The sequence below is a fragment of the Melitaea cinxia genome, chromosome Z, assembly GCF_905220565.1.
Source record: "Melitaea cinxia chromosome Z, ilMelCinx1.1, whole genome shotgun sequence".
Taxonomy (NCBI): domain Eukaryota; kingdom Metazoa; phylum Arthropoda; class Insecta; order Lepidoptera; family Nymphalidae; genus Melitaea; species Melitaea cinxia.
Window position 1 is genome coordinate 15858666 of NC_059424.1, and position 14460 is coordinate 15873125.

The window sequence follows — 14460 nt, forward strand, 5'->3', positions numbered from 1 at the left end:
GTTCTTTTTACATGACGCGAGTTATACTAACATGATAAAAAATATTAAAGGATAAACAAAAATAGACAACTTTTGATTAGTACACTATTTAAATCTGTATTTCGATGCATAAATTGTTTCTATAGTATGATACTCCACTGGCTCAGCAAAACTATATTATTATATACTATAGTTCCTCTTATTAAGGTAGGGTTCACTACGAAATAACTTGCTGGAAATTAGAGACTTGAGACCACAGCTTAAAACAATGCTATATATGCTAATATATATATGACTAAGGTAGTCAGAGCTCTTAGTGTGGTTTGCGATTGTGGGCTTGCTTGATACTTATCGTGATGCAGAGCTACGATCACCGGCCCCATATCCCACTCACCATCAAGTGAACACTACGCTATTTTGATCTCCTTTGTACAAAATAAAAAAAAATCTATACAAATAAATAAAATTGGAGTGTCTGTTTGTAAAATTAAAATAACCGCTTATTACTAAACGCAAATGGATATATACATAGTGCATATACCAAAATAACATTTTTTCACCATTTTTGTCTGTCTATCTGTGTGTTTGTTCCGGCTAATCTCTGAAAAGGCTGGACTGATGTTGACGGACTTTCACTGGCAGATAGCTGATGTAGTAAGGAGTAACTTAGGTTACTTTTATTTTAGAATTTTATTTATTTTTTAACTCTGCGAACTGAACAATAACTTTCCACGTGGACAAAGTCGCGGGCTAGTAAGGTATAAAATTAATTTGTTTGGCAAATTTTCAATGAGGTTCATGCACATGACTGTATATGTCAACCGCCCCCCCCCCTCCTCAGTACAGCTGACCACTATTTAAGAAAAAAAATGATTGAAACAATAATATAATACATTTTTGCTCGGTTTAAAAATTATCGGAGCAGATTTCTTTCCAACGACTTACATGCGGTTGGAGCTGTTATGTGTTATGGGAAAACTATTATTATTATGATTTTCAGCTGGTATAAAATTACTTGCTCAACTATAGCGCTACCTCCCGGACTAATAGTAGGGAATATATTTGCCAATCCAATATGGTGGATTAAGCTCTGATCCTTCTCCTACATGGGGAAAGAGGCCTATGTCCAGAAGTGGGACATTACAGGCTGAAGCGTAATAGAGATTATAAATCACTACATAGTATAAAACAATGTCGTTTCCGCTGTCTGTATGCTTAGATCATTAAAACTACACATCGGATTTTGATGCGGTTTGTGCGGGGTGGGTTGCTAGTTTGTTATAAGTCAACTTGTATATTTGGTAATTAGCTTGCAAATATAAAAAAGAAACACCTCACCATTTTGTAAAAATCTTTGTTAAACGGCTTGCGAATTAAGAGTATTTTACCAAATATGAACTTATTCGCTTAGAGTTAAAGCAGTTTTGAATAAAACAATACCTATAGTATTTCGCTCCTAACAAAAAAATATCAATTAACGTAGTGCGTGAGCCCAAACTCAATCCTTCTCTTTTAGATCAGTGTTGCTGTTGTAGTATTGCTTGTTTGTAATACGTGAATGTTTATTAAGTTTGAGCATGTTTGTTTTGTACGCATATCAATGTTAACCATATCCTGGCCGTATCGGAGGTCAACGAACCACCTATCCATACCTAATTAAGTACTAAAATCTCTTATTAACCACGTATTTTTGTTTATTAAGATTACTAAACCAGTTTTTTAAATAAAAATTATTTGTAAATTTCAAATTCGCTTTATGATACATTTGCACATTCTTTTCAATTCTAAATATATTAATATTTTATACATTTGAATCCGATACGACTAAACGCAAATTCAACGAATATAATCACAATAATCGTCAATTATAAACGTTTTCAGAGTGCCGGAAAGATTAAATATCACGTTAACTGCTGGGTGTTGTTGTTGGATTTTATTTTATTACTTTTTGTTGTAGATTTTGAGAATCTGTTTAGGGGATTGGGTCAAGGTGGAGGTTTGGGGGGTGTGGAAGTCGTCATGAGTATGGAAGAGATTCCCCAAGCGCTAGGGGGACAGGGGCAAAACATCAATACTGCGACAACCGGGGCCTCACAGCCGACTGATGGTAGTCCTCAACAGCACTATGGATCACAAGGTTAGTCTTTAATCAAATGGTCACTTTTAAGTTTACAATACTAAATATTGATTTCTAAATATCATTTAATTAAATTCATTGATCAGTAGACTAATTTAACTTAAATTTTTACCAGTATATTTAGCTCAGATGCCATGGAGTGAATTGCCGCACGGTGACCTCGTACAAAACATCGTTTCGTCGGTCCTTCGACATGGCTTTCCGCCTGGTATTGAAGGGTTTTACCAAATACCTAACGTAATACAAACTCTGGATCAGACGAACCGAAATCAGAGTCAAACTTCAGGCCAGACTTTGGGACAAAGCCAAGGCCAGAGCCAGACTCAAACCCAAGATCAGAGCCCAGGTCAAGACCAAGGCCAGACCCAGAGTCAGACTCAGAACCAAACACAGAGCCAGACACCAGTCCAAAGTCTCGGCCAGGGTCTGTCACAAGGTCAGGGCCAAAGTCAGACTCAAACTCAAGGTCAATTTCAACCCGAGCCTCAAATATTTTTCCGGCGTATCCCTTCGCAGACCGTGGATCAAGAGATTCAAAACAGTAGCGAACAAAGTGCAAATATGAATTCGACCAATCGGCCCAGACAGTGTATGTATTTGAACCGGTGTATTTCCAATAGACAAGATGCGAATTTTTTTAAAAAAATTACCAGCATTATCACATTTTTATAAATTGTAATTGTATAACCATTAAAGGATCGATCGTATTCTTTGAAACTAAGTAAATACATGTTGATATATCGCTTAGATGTGAAAAATCAGCATAGATTAAATGTGCATGCTTGCATGTTTATAATTAGTTATTATGAGTTGTTTCCACTTCTACCAGATGCTTTAAAATGTGTGCTGTTATTGTGCTTTGAATTTTATATTTTCTTTTATTTCTTAAGGCATTCAACACAATACAAATATAGAGAACCTTTGTTGATAATGACAAGGTATGTATTTATTTATCTATTTTAATAATACAGGTGAAGAAACTACGAAAAGCGACTAAGGCGAAGATTACTCGGGAATACTGGGAGCACAGATTGACACAATTGTATTAGTAATTTTAATCCATCATGACACTATACATTATCCACCTTTTTATAATTAAATATAAAATTAATATGAGCATTTTTAAATAACTACAACAAATGTACATAGACATAATGGCCAAATTGAAATATCGTTCAATTTTTTCTCTTGTAAATTGTGGTTACATTTTAGCTATAAGGTACTAATTGAAGTCTACCCACAGAAAAGTTACTCGTCGCTGTCGCTTAGCTTAGCCACGTCTTTTGACCAATTATATCGACCAATTTACCAATTATATATTTTAACTAGAACGCCGTGTTCAAATTGACTATTTGAAGTAAGTTCTTCAGATAGGGCGTTCGAATTTACTACGATTTATTGGTCAAAGTGCGTGAAGCGGCGTGGGGCGGCTAAGCTTTGTAAGCAGCAATGCGTTACTGCTTTCTTGGCACAACGATACTGTAATCAATCGTAATATTTTATAAATGGAAGTTGATATTACTTTTTCCATTTAAAAATTCGTAGTGTAAGGTTATACTTGTATCTTGCAGTTTGAATTTTGATGCGCAGGCCAATTTTAAAAATATGGGAATTGTTTTTAATTTCAGTACTTAATATACATATTGTAACTTTGAATGCCACATAATATATATAAAATAACCAAAATATAAATGAAATAATTTAAAAAAACAATTTTAAAAATCGTAAAAAACAATTTTAAAAAGTGTATTCAATAAAGTAAAGGAGTAAGAGTTTTTGAGTTAATTATTGTTTAAAAATGCACATAGGAATTTTTTTGCTTTAAATAAATAACTAGTGCTTAAGACAGAATGTAGGACTTGAGTTAGACTATAATGTAAAATTCTAGGCGTTCAGTAAAGCTACGGAACCGCTGCTTCATCACTTGTTAATTGTGTACACCAATAGATTGATTGCAATATCTAAAGCATGACGTTTGAAATAAATCGAGCTATTCACTTAATTTACTGTATTTTTGTTGTTGTTGTTGAGTTTTTTATGTTGTTTTCTTTTTGTAGCTATAGTGCGCATACAACAACCGCAACAATACCAGCCCGCTAGGCCGCGATCGCAAACGCTTTCGATCAACACGCTGGTCTACGACAGATTCCTGAATTGCGACAGTCCACACGCCAGGCGACAATTGCAGAGGCGCAGGTATATAATAAGTTATTTATAAACAATTACCGTATCTTATAGACTCTATTTGCCTGAGCTAGTGGTCGCCCAGTGGTCGAAATTCGACCATATTTAATTAAAATTACTTTATAATTTTTTTTATTAAGGTTCTGTCTAAAGACTTTACTTCTATAAATGTATTTTTTTGCATAATTATATAAACTTTGTGCGAAATTTCATACTCCTCCGTCCGCGCAATTTTTGTAAAATGGGTACAAAGTTTTTGCTTCACGTATTAATATGTAGATTCTTCATCCTTTTAGGGCCCGTTTAATGTGAGGCATTTATTTATTTAAATTTCGTTTTGTTATATACAGGGCCGAGGCATCTCAAGCCGGTGGGTTACTTCTGCGTGACAATAGTCTAACACGCATTCAAGTAAGTGTAAAACTGTTAAAAAAAACGTCGTAATTTCATTACAGAGTTACATAATGTCAATATTTTTGCCCTTACAGAACAGTGTAGAAACACTTTTCGAGAGATTCGATAGGAACACTAATAACGACGAGTCTCTACTGATTGCGGCTGTAGTTACTTTGGTAAGTTCTAATATAAAAATATTTCTAACACTATTGTATAATTGTTATGAAGATTTATAGTGACTTCGTTTTCAAAATTATTTTTTTTTCAAGAACGTATAATAATAATAATATGTAAATAATAATATGTAAATAATAATATGTAATATATACGTAGAAACGTTTAATGTGTATTTAGTCACTGCATTTATTACATGTTTGTGTAATTCGGGGAACCGTGGAGTTCACTCCTACCGCCGTTTTCAAGCATAAGTTAGGTTAATTACCCCCTTGACCCATTAGACCCTAAAGGCCTATTCTATTTCATGCTGTTTATGTCTATTTGTAACTTACGTGGAGTGTAAACTTTATTCACAACCTGTGAAATAGGCCTTGAACCTATAATCTAAGACAGTTATTAACTCAGGTACATCTTTGATGTGTCGGATTATAGCTACGTCACTTATTAGTGCGAACTGTAATATCTTTGTATTTGTAATAAAGCGCGAGGCGACGTCGTTCTCCAGTGGACGTACACTGGTTGTTGAGGAGTTGCTGCCTCTACGTCAGCGCCTGCAAGTCTTTATGCGTGAGCTGATGAATGGAGAGTATGAAGTCGGCACTCAGGAGCAACTAGCTGACTTGATTTTCGAACGCTACTCAGGGTTTATCAATCGCATCGTTAGTATTATTGACACTATAAACCCGGTTATAATTTTTCTTTTCATTGCTGAATTTCATACATTGAGACTTCAGAATAGATGGAAGATGTTTTTTAATGATGAATTTTACATTTTGTAAAGTAATCGATAAAAAAAATATATTTGATTTTCTTGACTAACAAATTTACGTGTAATGCAAACTACTGCTTTAAAAAATGTTTGAAATATATAAATAATAAATATTGCAGGCCTCGATCACACCGATACGCCGTAACGTCGACATTATTGAGTCAATGAAGGCGGTATTCATACGTTTCCTGAACGAAGCGATGACCGTTTTGGACATTGAAAACAATGAAGTATTTACCCGACGATTTCGCATCGTAATACCACGAATGTTTTACGAACTGTGTGGCGTTATTTCTTACTGCTGCTTAGAGGGAGTGGAGGGTCTTCGTACAATTTATCGATCATTCTTGGTAAGAAGTATTTTATTCGAAATACAGTAATTTGTGTAGATCTAGATTTGTGTACCCTTTTCCAAATTTAAGGTCGTTATACAAAAAAGTAAACAAAATTTACAGTATGACTAAGAAATGATCAAAACAAACACGAGACAGCCAATCGTGTGGGCCAAAACACCACAATAGATGTATTCAAACAAATATTTGTATTTAGTCTGGTGTATTCCCTTGTGGATCTTCCAAAGCTAAGTTGCGGATCCAGTAGTTATTTTGGTAAAAATCTTATGATTGGGAAATTATCCGCCTGAGACAACGAACTAATGATGAATAAGCTCAAACTCTTCTAGTAAAAAGAAAAGAGGTTTCTATTTTAGTTGTTTAGACATTTTGTTCAAGCTACCAACTAGTAGCTGTTAAACTTAGTAACAGTACATAATTATTCCTGCAAACGTCGAGAAACAATAGCTATGTCGTAAATTATTATATAATTCCTAGTGACCACAAAAATTGGCAACATTTTCAGCTATTCATTACTAGTTAATACGTACATTTATCAGAATTTTTTAGACGTTTAATTCTTGTACACAGACCGACTTGATCCAGAACATCGACGAACCTGTTCGCGATCTTCTCCACAGCCTTTCTATGGAGAATTTGAATGCAGCCATTTGCCGCATAGAGGCCAATAAGATTCATTATGCGCAATTTATACGTCGTAAACCGGTCGACATTTGCACTCTGGTAAGTTTTTTTAAATATATTTTTTTTTGGGTTTTATATAGTTTGCGTGATTATTTCTGTCCCGCACTTAGCTTATAAATTTATAGTTTTACAATAGTTTTTCTAAACCTAATATTTTTATATAAGTAATTTGAAAATATTAAGATGTGTAACTGTTTTTTTATTTATTAGCTAAGCGATTCAGAAGATTCATCACCAATGGACGAAGATGTCCCCGATCGTGGCGAACGGATGCAATTTTTGGTCCCCACGCAGTCAACTGCAGGAAGCAGTATGAATGCTCAGTTCCCGTATCCATCGACCTCCTCCAAGAAGAAGTCGAATGATGAAAGTCGCCAAAGTGAAGATTCAGAGGACAATTCTGACTCGGAATCAACTTCAACTTCCTGTTCTAGGTCATCTTCTGCCCCGGCTACCCCGTCTGCCACCCCCTCTCCCACGGTCCCACCTGTCCTATCAATACCATCTTCTCCGACTGCCCCGCGTGCCCCGCCTGCCTCTACTTCCGCTTTCAAGGTTCCACCTTCACCCGCCCCGACTGCACCTAGCGCTCCATCTGAACCGAAAGTTCCAGAAGCTTCAGACGTACCAGAAGTCTCAGCTATACAAGAAGTCTCAGCTATACCAGAAGCCCCAGCTATACCAGAAGTATCGGCTAATGCTGGCGTGCCCGTCACAGCCGTGCCAATGTCCATTGCCCGTAACAACACATCTGCTTCAGACCCAATGCGTGTTGCCGCTTCAGTCAATTTCGGACGAGGCAGGTTAGTACGAAGTAGCCAAATTATAATTATTAATAATTTAATTTATTTTTGAAGCCAAATTTTTTTTTTAAATTGTAATTTGCTAATGTCGCGCTATCTAATGCATTTATTCTAAGTTTTGATTTCGTGATGGCATTTAAAAGTATTAATAATAAAATCAATTAATAACAAGCAGTATTTATTACAAATTTCTATAAACCTAACCATAAATTATACTCATAGGTTCAACCGAGTTAACCGATCGGGCTCCACAATGTCGTCGGATTCTTCCGGCAATATAAGATTCGTAAGTATAATAGACATCTTAATTGTTTCAGTTTCAAATGTTTTGATATCTTCTCAAAAATAACAGTATAAAGTATCGATGGTTTAATTATTTCTTAGATAACGAGATATTTTTAGGAAGTTTAAAAATGATAGTTGTAGTCATATAAAATCTATCAAACACGCATGTATGCAATTTTACGAAATTAAGTATTGTATGAAATTATATGTAAATAAATAATCATTTTATTTTGAAATATGTTTGAGTTGCTCGGCTTGCGAGTGGATATTGTGAGGTAACCCGTGAAAATAGATGTTTTGTTATAAGTGTATCGAAGATATAAAAGTAATTAGTTTGTGTGCATCAAAATGTCTCACTATATCGCTTTATACTTACAAACAGCCTAAGAGCGATGTATATTCAATGTCTTTGTTGGCCACTACACTTGCACAAATCTAAAATCATAGAATACAAGTCTCACTAGGAATCAGCTAAAAGTTTACTTAAGGATATCATACCTTATTTTTACGATTCCCTATGCATTTTATGGTTCTATTTTCGTGTATTAGATTATGTTTTTATTCTTGGAAACGAAACAATTGACTAACTAAATAGATCACGTAATAAAAATTTCTCTAAATACTCTTAATCTGATAATTCATTGTTTTACTTTTGAGATGTCACTATAGATCAGTTTTTTTGTAATTTCTTGATGTAAAGTTTTAAAAAGTGACTATGTAAGAATTAGTACTAATGACTCGTTTCACCGGTTATGGATACTTACTTATAGGGACTTTAACAGCAGGATGTAGAATAGGCCATTAGGACCTATTTCTCCGTAATTAATAAATTACTAATAATAAACTAAAAGCAAAAAATTTTGTCTGTTTAATACTGTCATCCGTCAAATATCTTTATCCACAACAGGCGAAACTAGCCCTAAGTACCGTATTTCTGTTTGAACTGCACGATTGTAATTTTGATGGACACAAACAGTATGTAAGGTTACTTTATCGGTTAGTCTAAGAATTATAGTGTTTTGTGTTTGCCATACATGTACGGTCTGGAAATATTAATTATAAAGTAAGCTCGTCATTATTCGCATATCGATAGTATAAAAGGACAAACACAAATCACTTCGGTGTTGTCCCGTATTCAATGTGAAAATATATAGGTGGTGCGGGTTTTATTTCGAAAATGTTGTAGGTACCACCTGCGCAGATAGCGCAACATTGGGGCGAAGAGTGGGTGCCCACGTTCACTCGAGACTTACAGCGGCAAAGGGACACGGTCGAGCCCTACAGTGACGCTTACCTCTCGGGTATGCCGCCCAAGAAACGTCGCTGTGTTCGCCAGTCGCGTCCGCCAACAACGCTCAATGCCTTCATAAATGGTAAGGCTTCATAAAATAAATAATTAAATTTTAATATATATACTCAACGATCCCCATTAGGATTTACTCCTGTGTCGGGGGTTCGGAAACACAAGCACAAACGCCCAGACCACGGCAAACGTCTGCTTGGTTAATACAAATGTATGCCATTTGGGGGGATCAAATCCGCAACTAGCAGCGCAATATCCACAAGCCAGTGCTGTGATCATTGCACTAACACATTATGAACCTTATAGCCATAGCTTTGTAATATACCACCTATCTATCTGTATATCATATCGCTTTAGTCTGTAATATCCCACTGCTGGGCATGGGCCTCATTCTCTACGTATGATAATTGGAGCTTAATTCACCACGCTGCTCCAATGTGGGTTGGCAGATATATTTCCTACTGTGAGTAACGAACGCTATCAGGTGTGCATGATAACAACCGGGACCGACGGCTTATCTTGCTCTCCGAGGCACGTTGGGGACCCCAACAAAGACTGCACAAACACCTAGACAACGGCAAACATCTATATGGCCAAAACAAAATAATATTTGTCACGTGCGGGGATCGAACCCGCAACCGCCAGCTCAACAGCCACAAACTAGTGCTGTGACCGTTGCGCCAACGCGGCGTCAATATTAGTTTACAGTAGTTGGTACCTATTATATACTTTAGCAGAATGTTAATTTAAAGTTTTTACGACACATTTATATCGTTTCTATAAAGTTGTAGTATATATTTGTTCGATATAATAAACAAAAATGGAAAATCAAATTATATTATTAACCTACATTTAGGTAAGTAGGTACTTACATTAATGTTTCTTTTTTCCGGAGTGAATGATAAATAATTATATATTTCACTGATTTAAAAATTCTTCTGATTAATATTTAAACGTCAAAGAATTATTATCTTGTCAAAACAAAATAATGTTTGTCATGTGCAGGGATCGAACCCGTAAACACGTGCTGTGACCGTTACGCCAACGCGTCGTCTATATATAGTATAGATGGTGTATTTATTGTGACATAACAGAAAGCGTGTTGTTTCTTTTTTCCGGAGTGAATGATTAATAATTATATATTTCACTGATTTAAAAATTCTTCTGATTAATATTTAAACGTCAAAGAAGTATTATCTTGTCAAAACAAAATAATGTTTGTCATGTGTGGGGATCGAACCCGTAAACCCGTGCTGTGACCGTTGCGCCAACGCGTCGTCTATATATAGTATAGATGGTGTATTTATTGTGACATAACAGAAAGCGTGTTGTTTCTTTTTTCCGGAGTGAATGATTAATAATTATATATTTCATTGATTTAAAAATTCTTCCTATTAATATTTAAACGTCAAAGAATTATTATCTTGTCAAAACAAAATAATGTTTGTCAAGTGCGGGGATCGAACCCGCAACCGCCATCGCAACAGCCACAAACCAGTTCTGTGACCGTTGCGCCAACGCGTCGTCTGTATATAGTATACATGGTGTATTTATTGTGATATAACAGAAAGCGTGTCAGAGGTGTCGTCCGAGTGTGACGAGGCCCAGGGCGAGGAGCTCCGCGTCGCCTTCCGCGAGCACGTGAGGTGTATAGCGCGAGCGCGCGCCGCCGCCTCGGAGGACTACGAGCCTCGCCGACTCGTGGCCACCGCGCGCTTCCTTAACCAGAACAGGTGACGAAACGACTTACTTATTGAAGCGATAACTTTTGTTTTCTAATGTTTACGCGAATTTTACTCATTTAATGAAACAACTTTTTTCGGATTTTATCGCGGTTTATTATTAACTTTTAGGACTGTCCTCCCGTGACCATGGTTGCTGTAAAGTATCCGAAACGTCGGGAATCGAAAGTTAATAATAAACCGCGATAAAATCCGAAAAAAGTTGTTTCATTAAATGAGATAACTTTTTATAGAGTTTCCGCAGTAGGGAGGGTAAACCACTTCGTTACGTAGCGCGTTACGGTGCCAGTCTATCTGGCTTCCCTTTCTCACACGCATACGGCAGCGGTATTCAGGTTCCTCTTCTCTCACTCTAACCCACAGCGCTAGTCGTCTTTTCTCAAGTTAAATAATTTCAATATTAAATAATTCAACTTAGATTCATTTCTTTATATATATACATAACATACATTAATATTCTATTTGCGATAAAAGAAATAACTGACTCATTGCTGTCATTAAGACACGCCCCTTCACCATTTAACTATGAACGTGTGAACGCGTTTTTTTTTTTTTTATACAACAATTAATAGTCAATGCGCGTTAAGTAATAAGTGACAGAACCAGAACAGGTGACAAAACCACATTTTTTATAGACTACTTTAGTCTATCCTGCCATCGGTCGTCTTTATAAGTTCCATGGTGGTAGTGGAACTGTGTTAACCGTTTTTATTTGTATGTTAAATGATGATAGTCTATCCTATTGAGGTAGGGCAGAAGGTATCCTACTAAAAACCTGGAGGAGTCCGACGGGGGAAGGAAAAATAGTAAAGTACGCAACCGTACAGAAGATCGCGGACTACATAAATAATACTGGTCTCAAATAATGTTGTGTTCCTGTGGTGAGTAAGGTATCCAGAGCTTCCCGGGTCATTCGGGGGAAGTCCCAGAAGTCGAAGGATACGAGTATGCTATTTTTTTTTAATTCTCTAGCAAATATAATTTTACATGTTCAAAAAGAATTCAACATATGTTTGTCATGTCATAGCCATTTAGCTATAGAGTATACTCATTGTCTAATCGAATATGTTTTAATTTCAGGACAAGCACGCGGAAGTCGCCGGAAAACGCCAACTCCGAATAACGACACGGATTTCTAAATCGGTTCCAATTTAAAAAAGTTTAAATATACACGAACTCTTGTCGCCTACTCACGGACTATGACGCGGAGAGAACGTTCTCTCTCCTTAATAAAATAAATGTAACATTTTTTTAGTAGAATGTAGAGTTCATTAAATGTTAATGATAATTCTTTAGTACATAGGTATCACGCTGACTAAAACTCCTCAATTTTTTTTCTATAAAATTTTATTTCGAAACGGACGGACAGGGTAGCGCGATGGGTATTCTTACAGCTTTTTGGAATTTAAAATTATAAACCCTGTCAAGGAAGCTACTTTAATCTATAGTTCATTAGTAAAAATATCACTATACTAACTGACGGATTTTTATAATTTTTATATTATAGATAAAAGTTGTATAAAACCTTGATCTTTTAAATTCCCTTAATGTTTTTTTCATTTCTATTAATTCTAAACTATTTTCTTTGCCTAAGTTTTAATCAACGAATCTTTTCACCCTTATACATATACTCTTCGATTAATAGAAACTTATTTTATGGGCTAATTAACATAAGTTGGTGTTTAGATTTGTGTCAACTGATAAATATCTGTATTAGATAGTTAAATGTTCACCTGTCTACGATAAAACCTTTGGTACTTCAGGTCGGTCTTTAATGTGGATTTTGATGTTTTAAAGGACAAACGTAAAAAAATTTAAGCGAAGGACTGTTCTACGTTGACTTTTAATCAATAAATGGTATTGTCTATCATTTAATATACTTAAGTGCTGGTTCTTTCGTATATCATAAGTAAGACATGCCAGACTATTTGATTAAATTTTTAAATGATACTTCTCAGTGTTAGTTTTCGTTGAAATGGCTATAAATGTTAAATTGATGTTAAATTTTAGATGTTTCCTTTGTATTGTTTGCACAAGTAGCAAACCTTTTACGACATAATATTCATTATACAAGTACTTATCGTTAATGGATTTTATCATAATTAATTTAATAGATGTTAGTTTGGATGACCCTACGTCGGGATAATGATTCGATGTACCCTTGATCCTATTGTGAAGACTGGCCACAGCTGCGACAGTTAATCACCTTGTTGTGTCTAACATATAAATGTAATTGAATTGTTTGTGTATTCAGGTGTTTAATTAGGCTAAATGATAATCAGAATACAATTTATTGAAAATGTGTACGTATAATGTACGTATAATGCATTTCACTAAATAAAATTAAGCGAACTCCTGAAGGAGCGTTTGGCGTTTTCGATTAAAACGTGAGTTTTTTTGACAATTGGTTTATTTTTGCAAATTTTAATGAAATGGATTGTATGTCAAAAAGTATATTAAATGTGTTATATGTAAGACGTATTACTTAGCTTCATATAAGCTTTAAAAGCGAACTTTATTATATTTAGCTAAGTTATTTTTTTTTCATTTTATCCAAAAAAATCATATTTATTACTATTACAGTTTTTACTATTAATTTTTAGTTGTTGACTTCTTACGTTCGTTAGAATTATATTGTTCGCATTTCAAGCTTATATGTTTTCATTATCTAATTGTTGGGATTTTTCCCATTATTTTACAGATCATCAATTAAATAGATAATAGTCGATGTCGTAGGTATTTCAGAGCTCAATGTATGTATTCTATGGTTTAATTTGACGTTCATATGTTATATTATTTTATTTTTTTTATTTTTGGGTCTCGGAGCTTCTCTACATCAATATTATAAAGCTATTCTCATGTCCGAATACAGAAAATGTATTAATGAAGGACACTTCTTTTAATTACAACTTTTTTAATTAATCAAATAAAATCGACTTGTAAATTTTATTTGACAATGACGTGTAAAATTACCAGTGTAATTTGATATGGAATTCTGTCTTACATTTATTTTAATTATGAACGTTTATTATATAGATCGTATTAATAAAAATATATAATTGACGAAAATCTGTTCTAATTTCAAACTGTATACACCTAAAAAAATAAAAAAAGAGATCGTGTTATAGGTAAGCTTTATTTTTTTTTTTTTTACAGTCCTGTTACTATATCTTTATATGTTTCCAAAGGTTAAATTTTTAAGTTGTAGTTTTTTTATCATTTAATCTTTTCTTTTAATGTAAAAATGAATTTCTACTAATAGTTTAATTGTTACAGATCGTACCGTCATGTTATCTTCAATAAGACTGAGTGTTAAGTATGATTCCTCATAGGTCATTCATTATAGGTATAATAACATTGGCGAAATTATCTGTGCTAAGTCTACAATATGGAAAGCCATAAAACAATGAATAAATAAATAATTATTTTATAGAATTTATCAGATTTTATGGTCCACCGTATTAATAAGCAATGTAAATATAAATATTTCTGCAATACGAAGACTTTGAACAGAAGTTACTAATATCAGGAATAATATAGGAGAATTTCTTATTATTTGATCGATTGACTTAGAATTTTGAGCGTACTGTATGCTATGAAATGTATTTATATAATACTAGCGGACCTGGCAGACGTTGTCCTGCCCGG

General features: G+C 34.6%; 1 protein-coding gene across 1 annotated transcript in view; it reads left to right on the forward strand.

The window, feature by feature from the left end:
- LOC123668856 (large proline-rich protein BAG6-like) overlaps positions 1-13881 on the forward strand; it is a 33049-nt gene extending 19168 nt beyond the window's left edge. Inside the window, exons 11-23 of the mRNA XM_045602547.1 lie at positions 1937-2116; positions 2232-2705; positions 4174-4312; positions 4651-4711; positions 4789-4872; positions 5356-5532; positions 5762-5992; positions 6566-6718; positions 6890-7482; positions 7705-7768; positions 8954-9140; positions 10638-10803; positions 11893-13881. Coding sequence (XP_045458503.1) covers positions 1937-2116; positions 2232-2705; positions 4174-4312; positions 4651-4711; positions 4789-4872; positions 5356-5532; positions 5762-5992; positions 6566-6718; positions 6890-7482; positions 7705-7768; positions 8954-9140; positions 10638-10803; positions 11893-11935 — 2552 coding nt within the window. The 3' untranslated portion in view covers positions 11936-13881. The remainder of the gene's footprint in view (positions 1-1936; positions 2117-2231; positions 2706-4173; positions 4313-4650; positions 4712-4788; positions 4873-5355; positions 5533-5761; positions 5993-6565; positions 6719-6889; positions 7483-7704; positions 7769-8953; positions 9141-10637; positions 10804-11892) is intronic.
- The last annotated feature ends 579 nt before the right edge of the window (positions 13882-14460 follow it).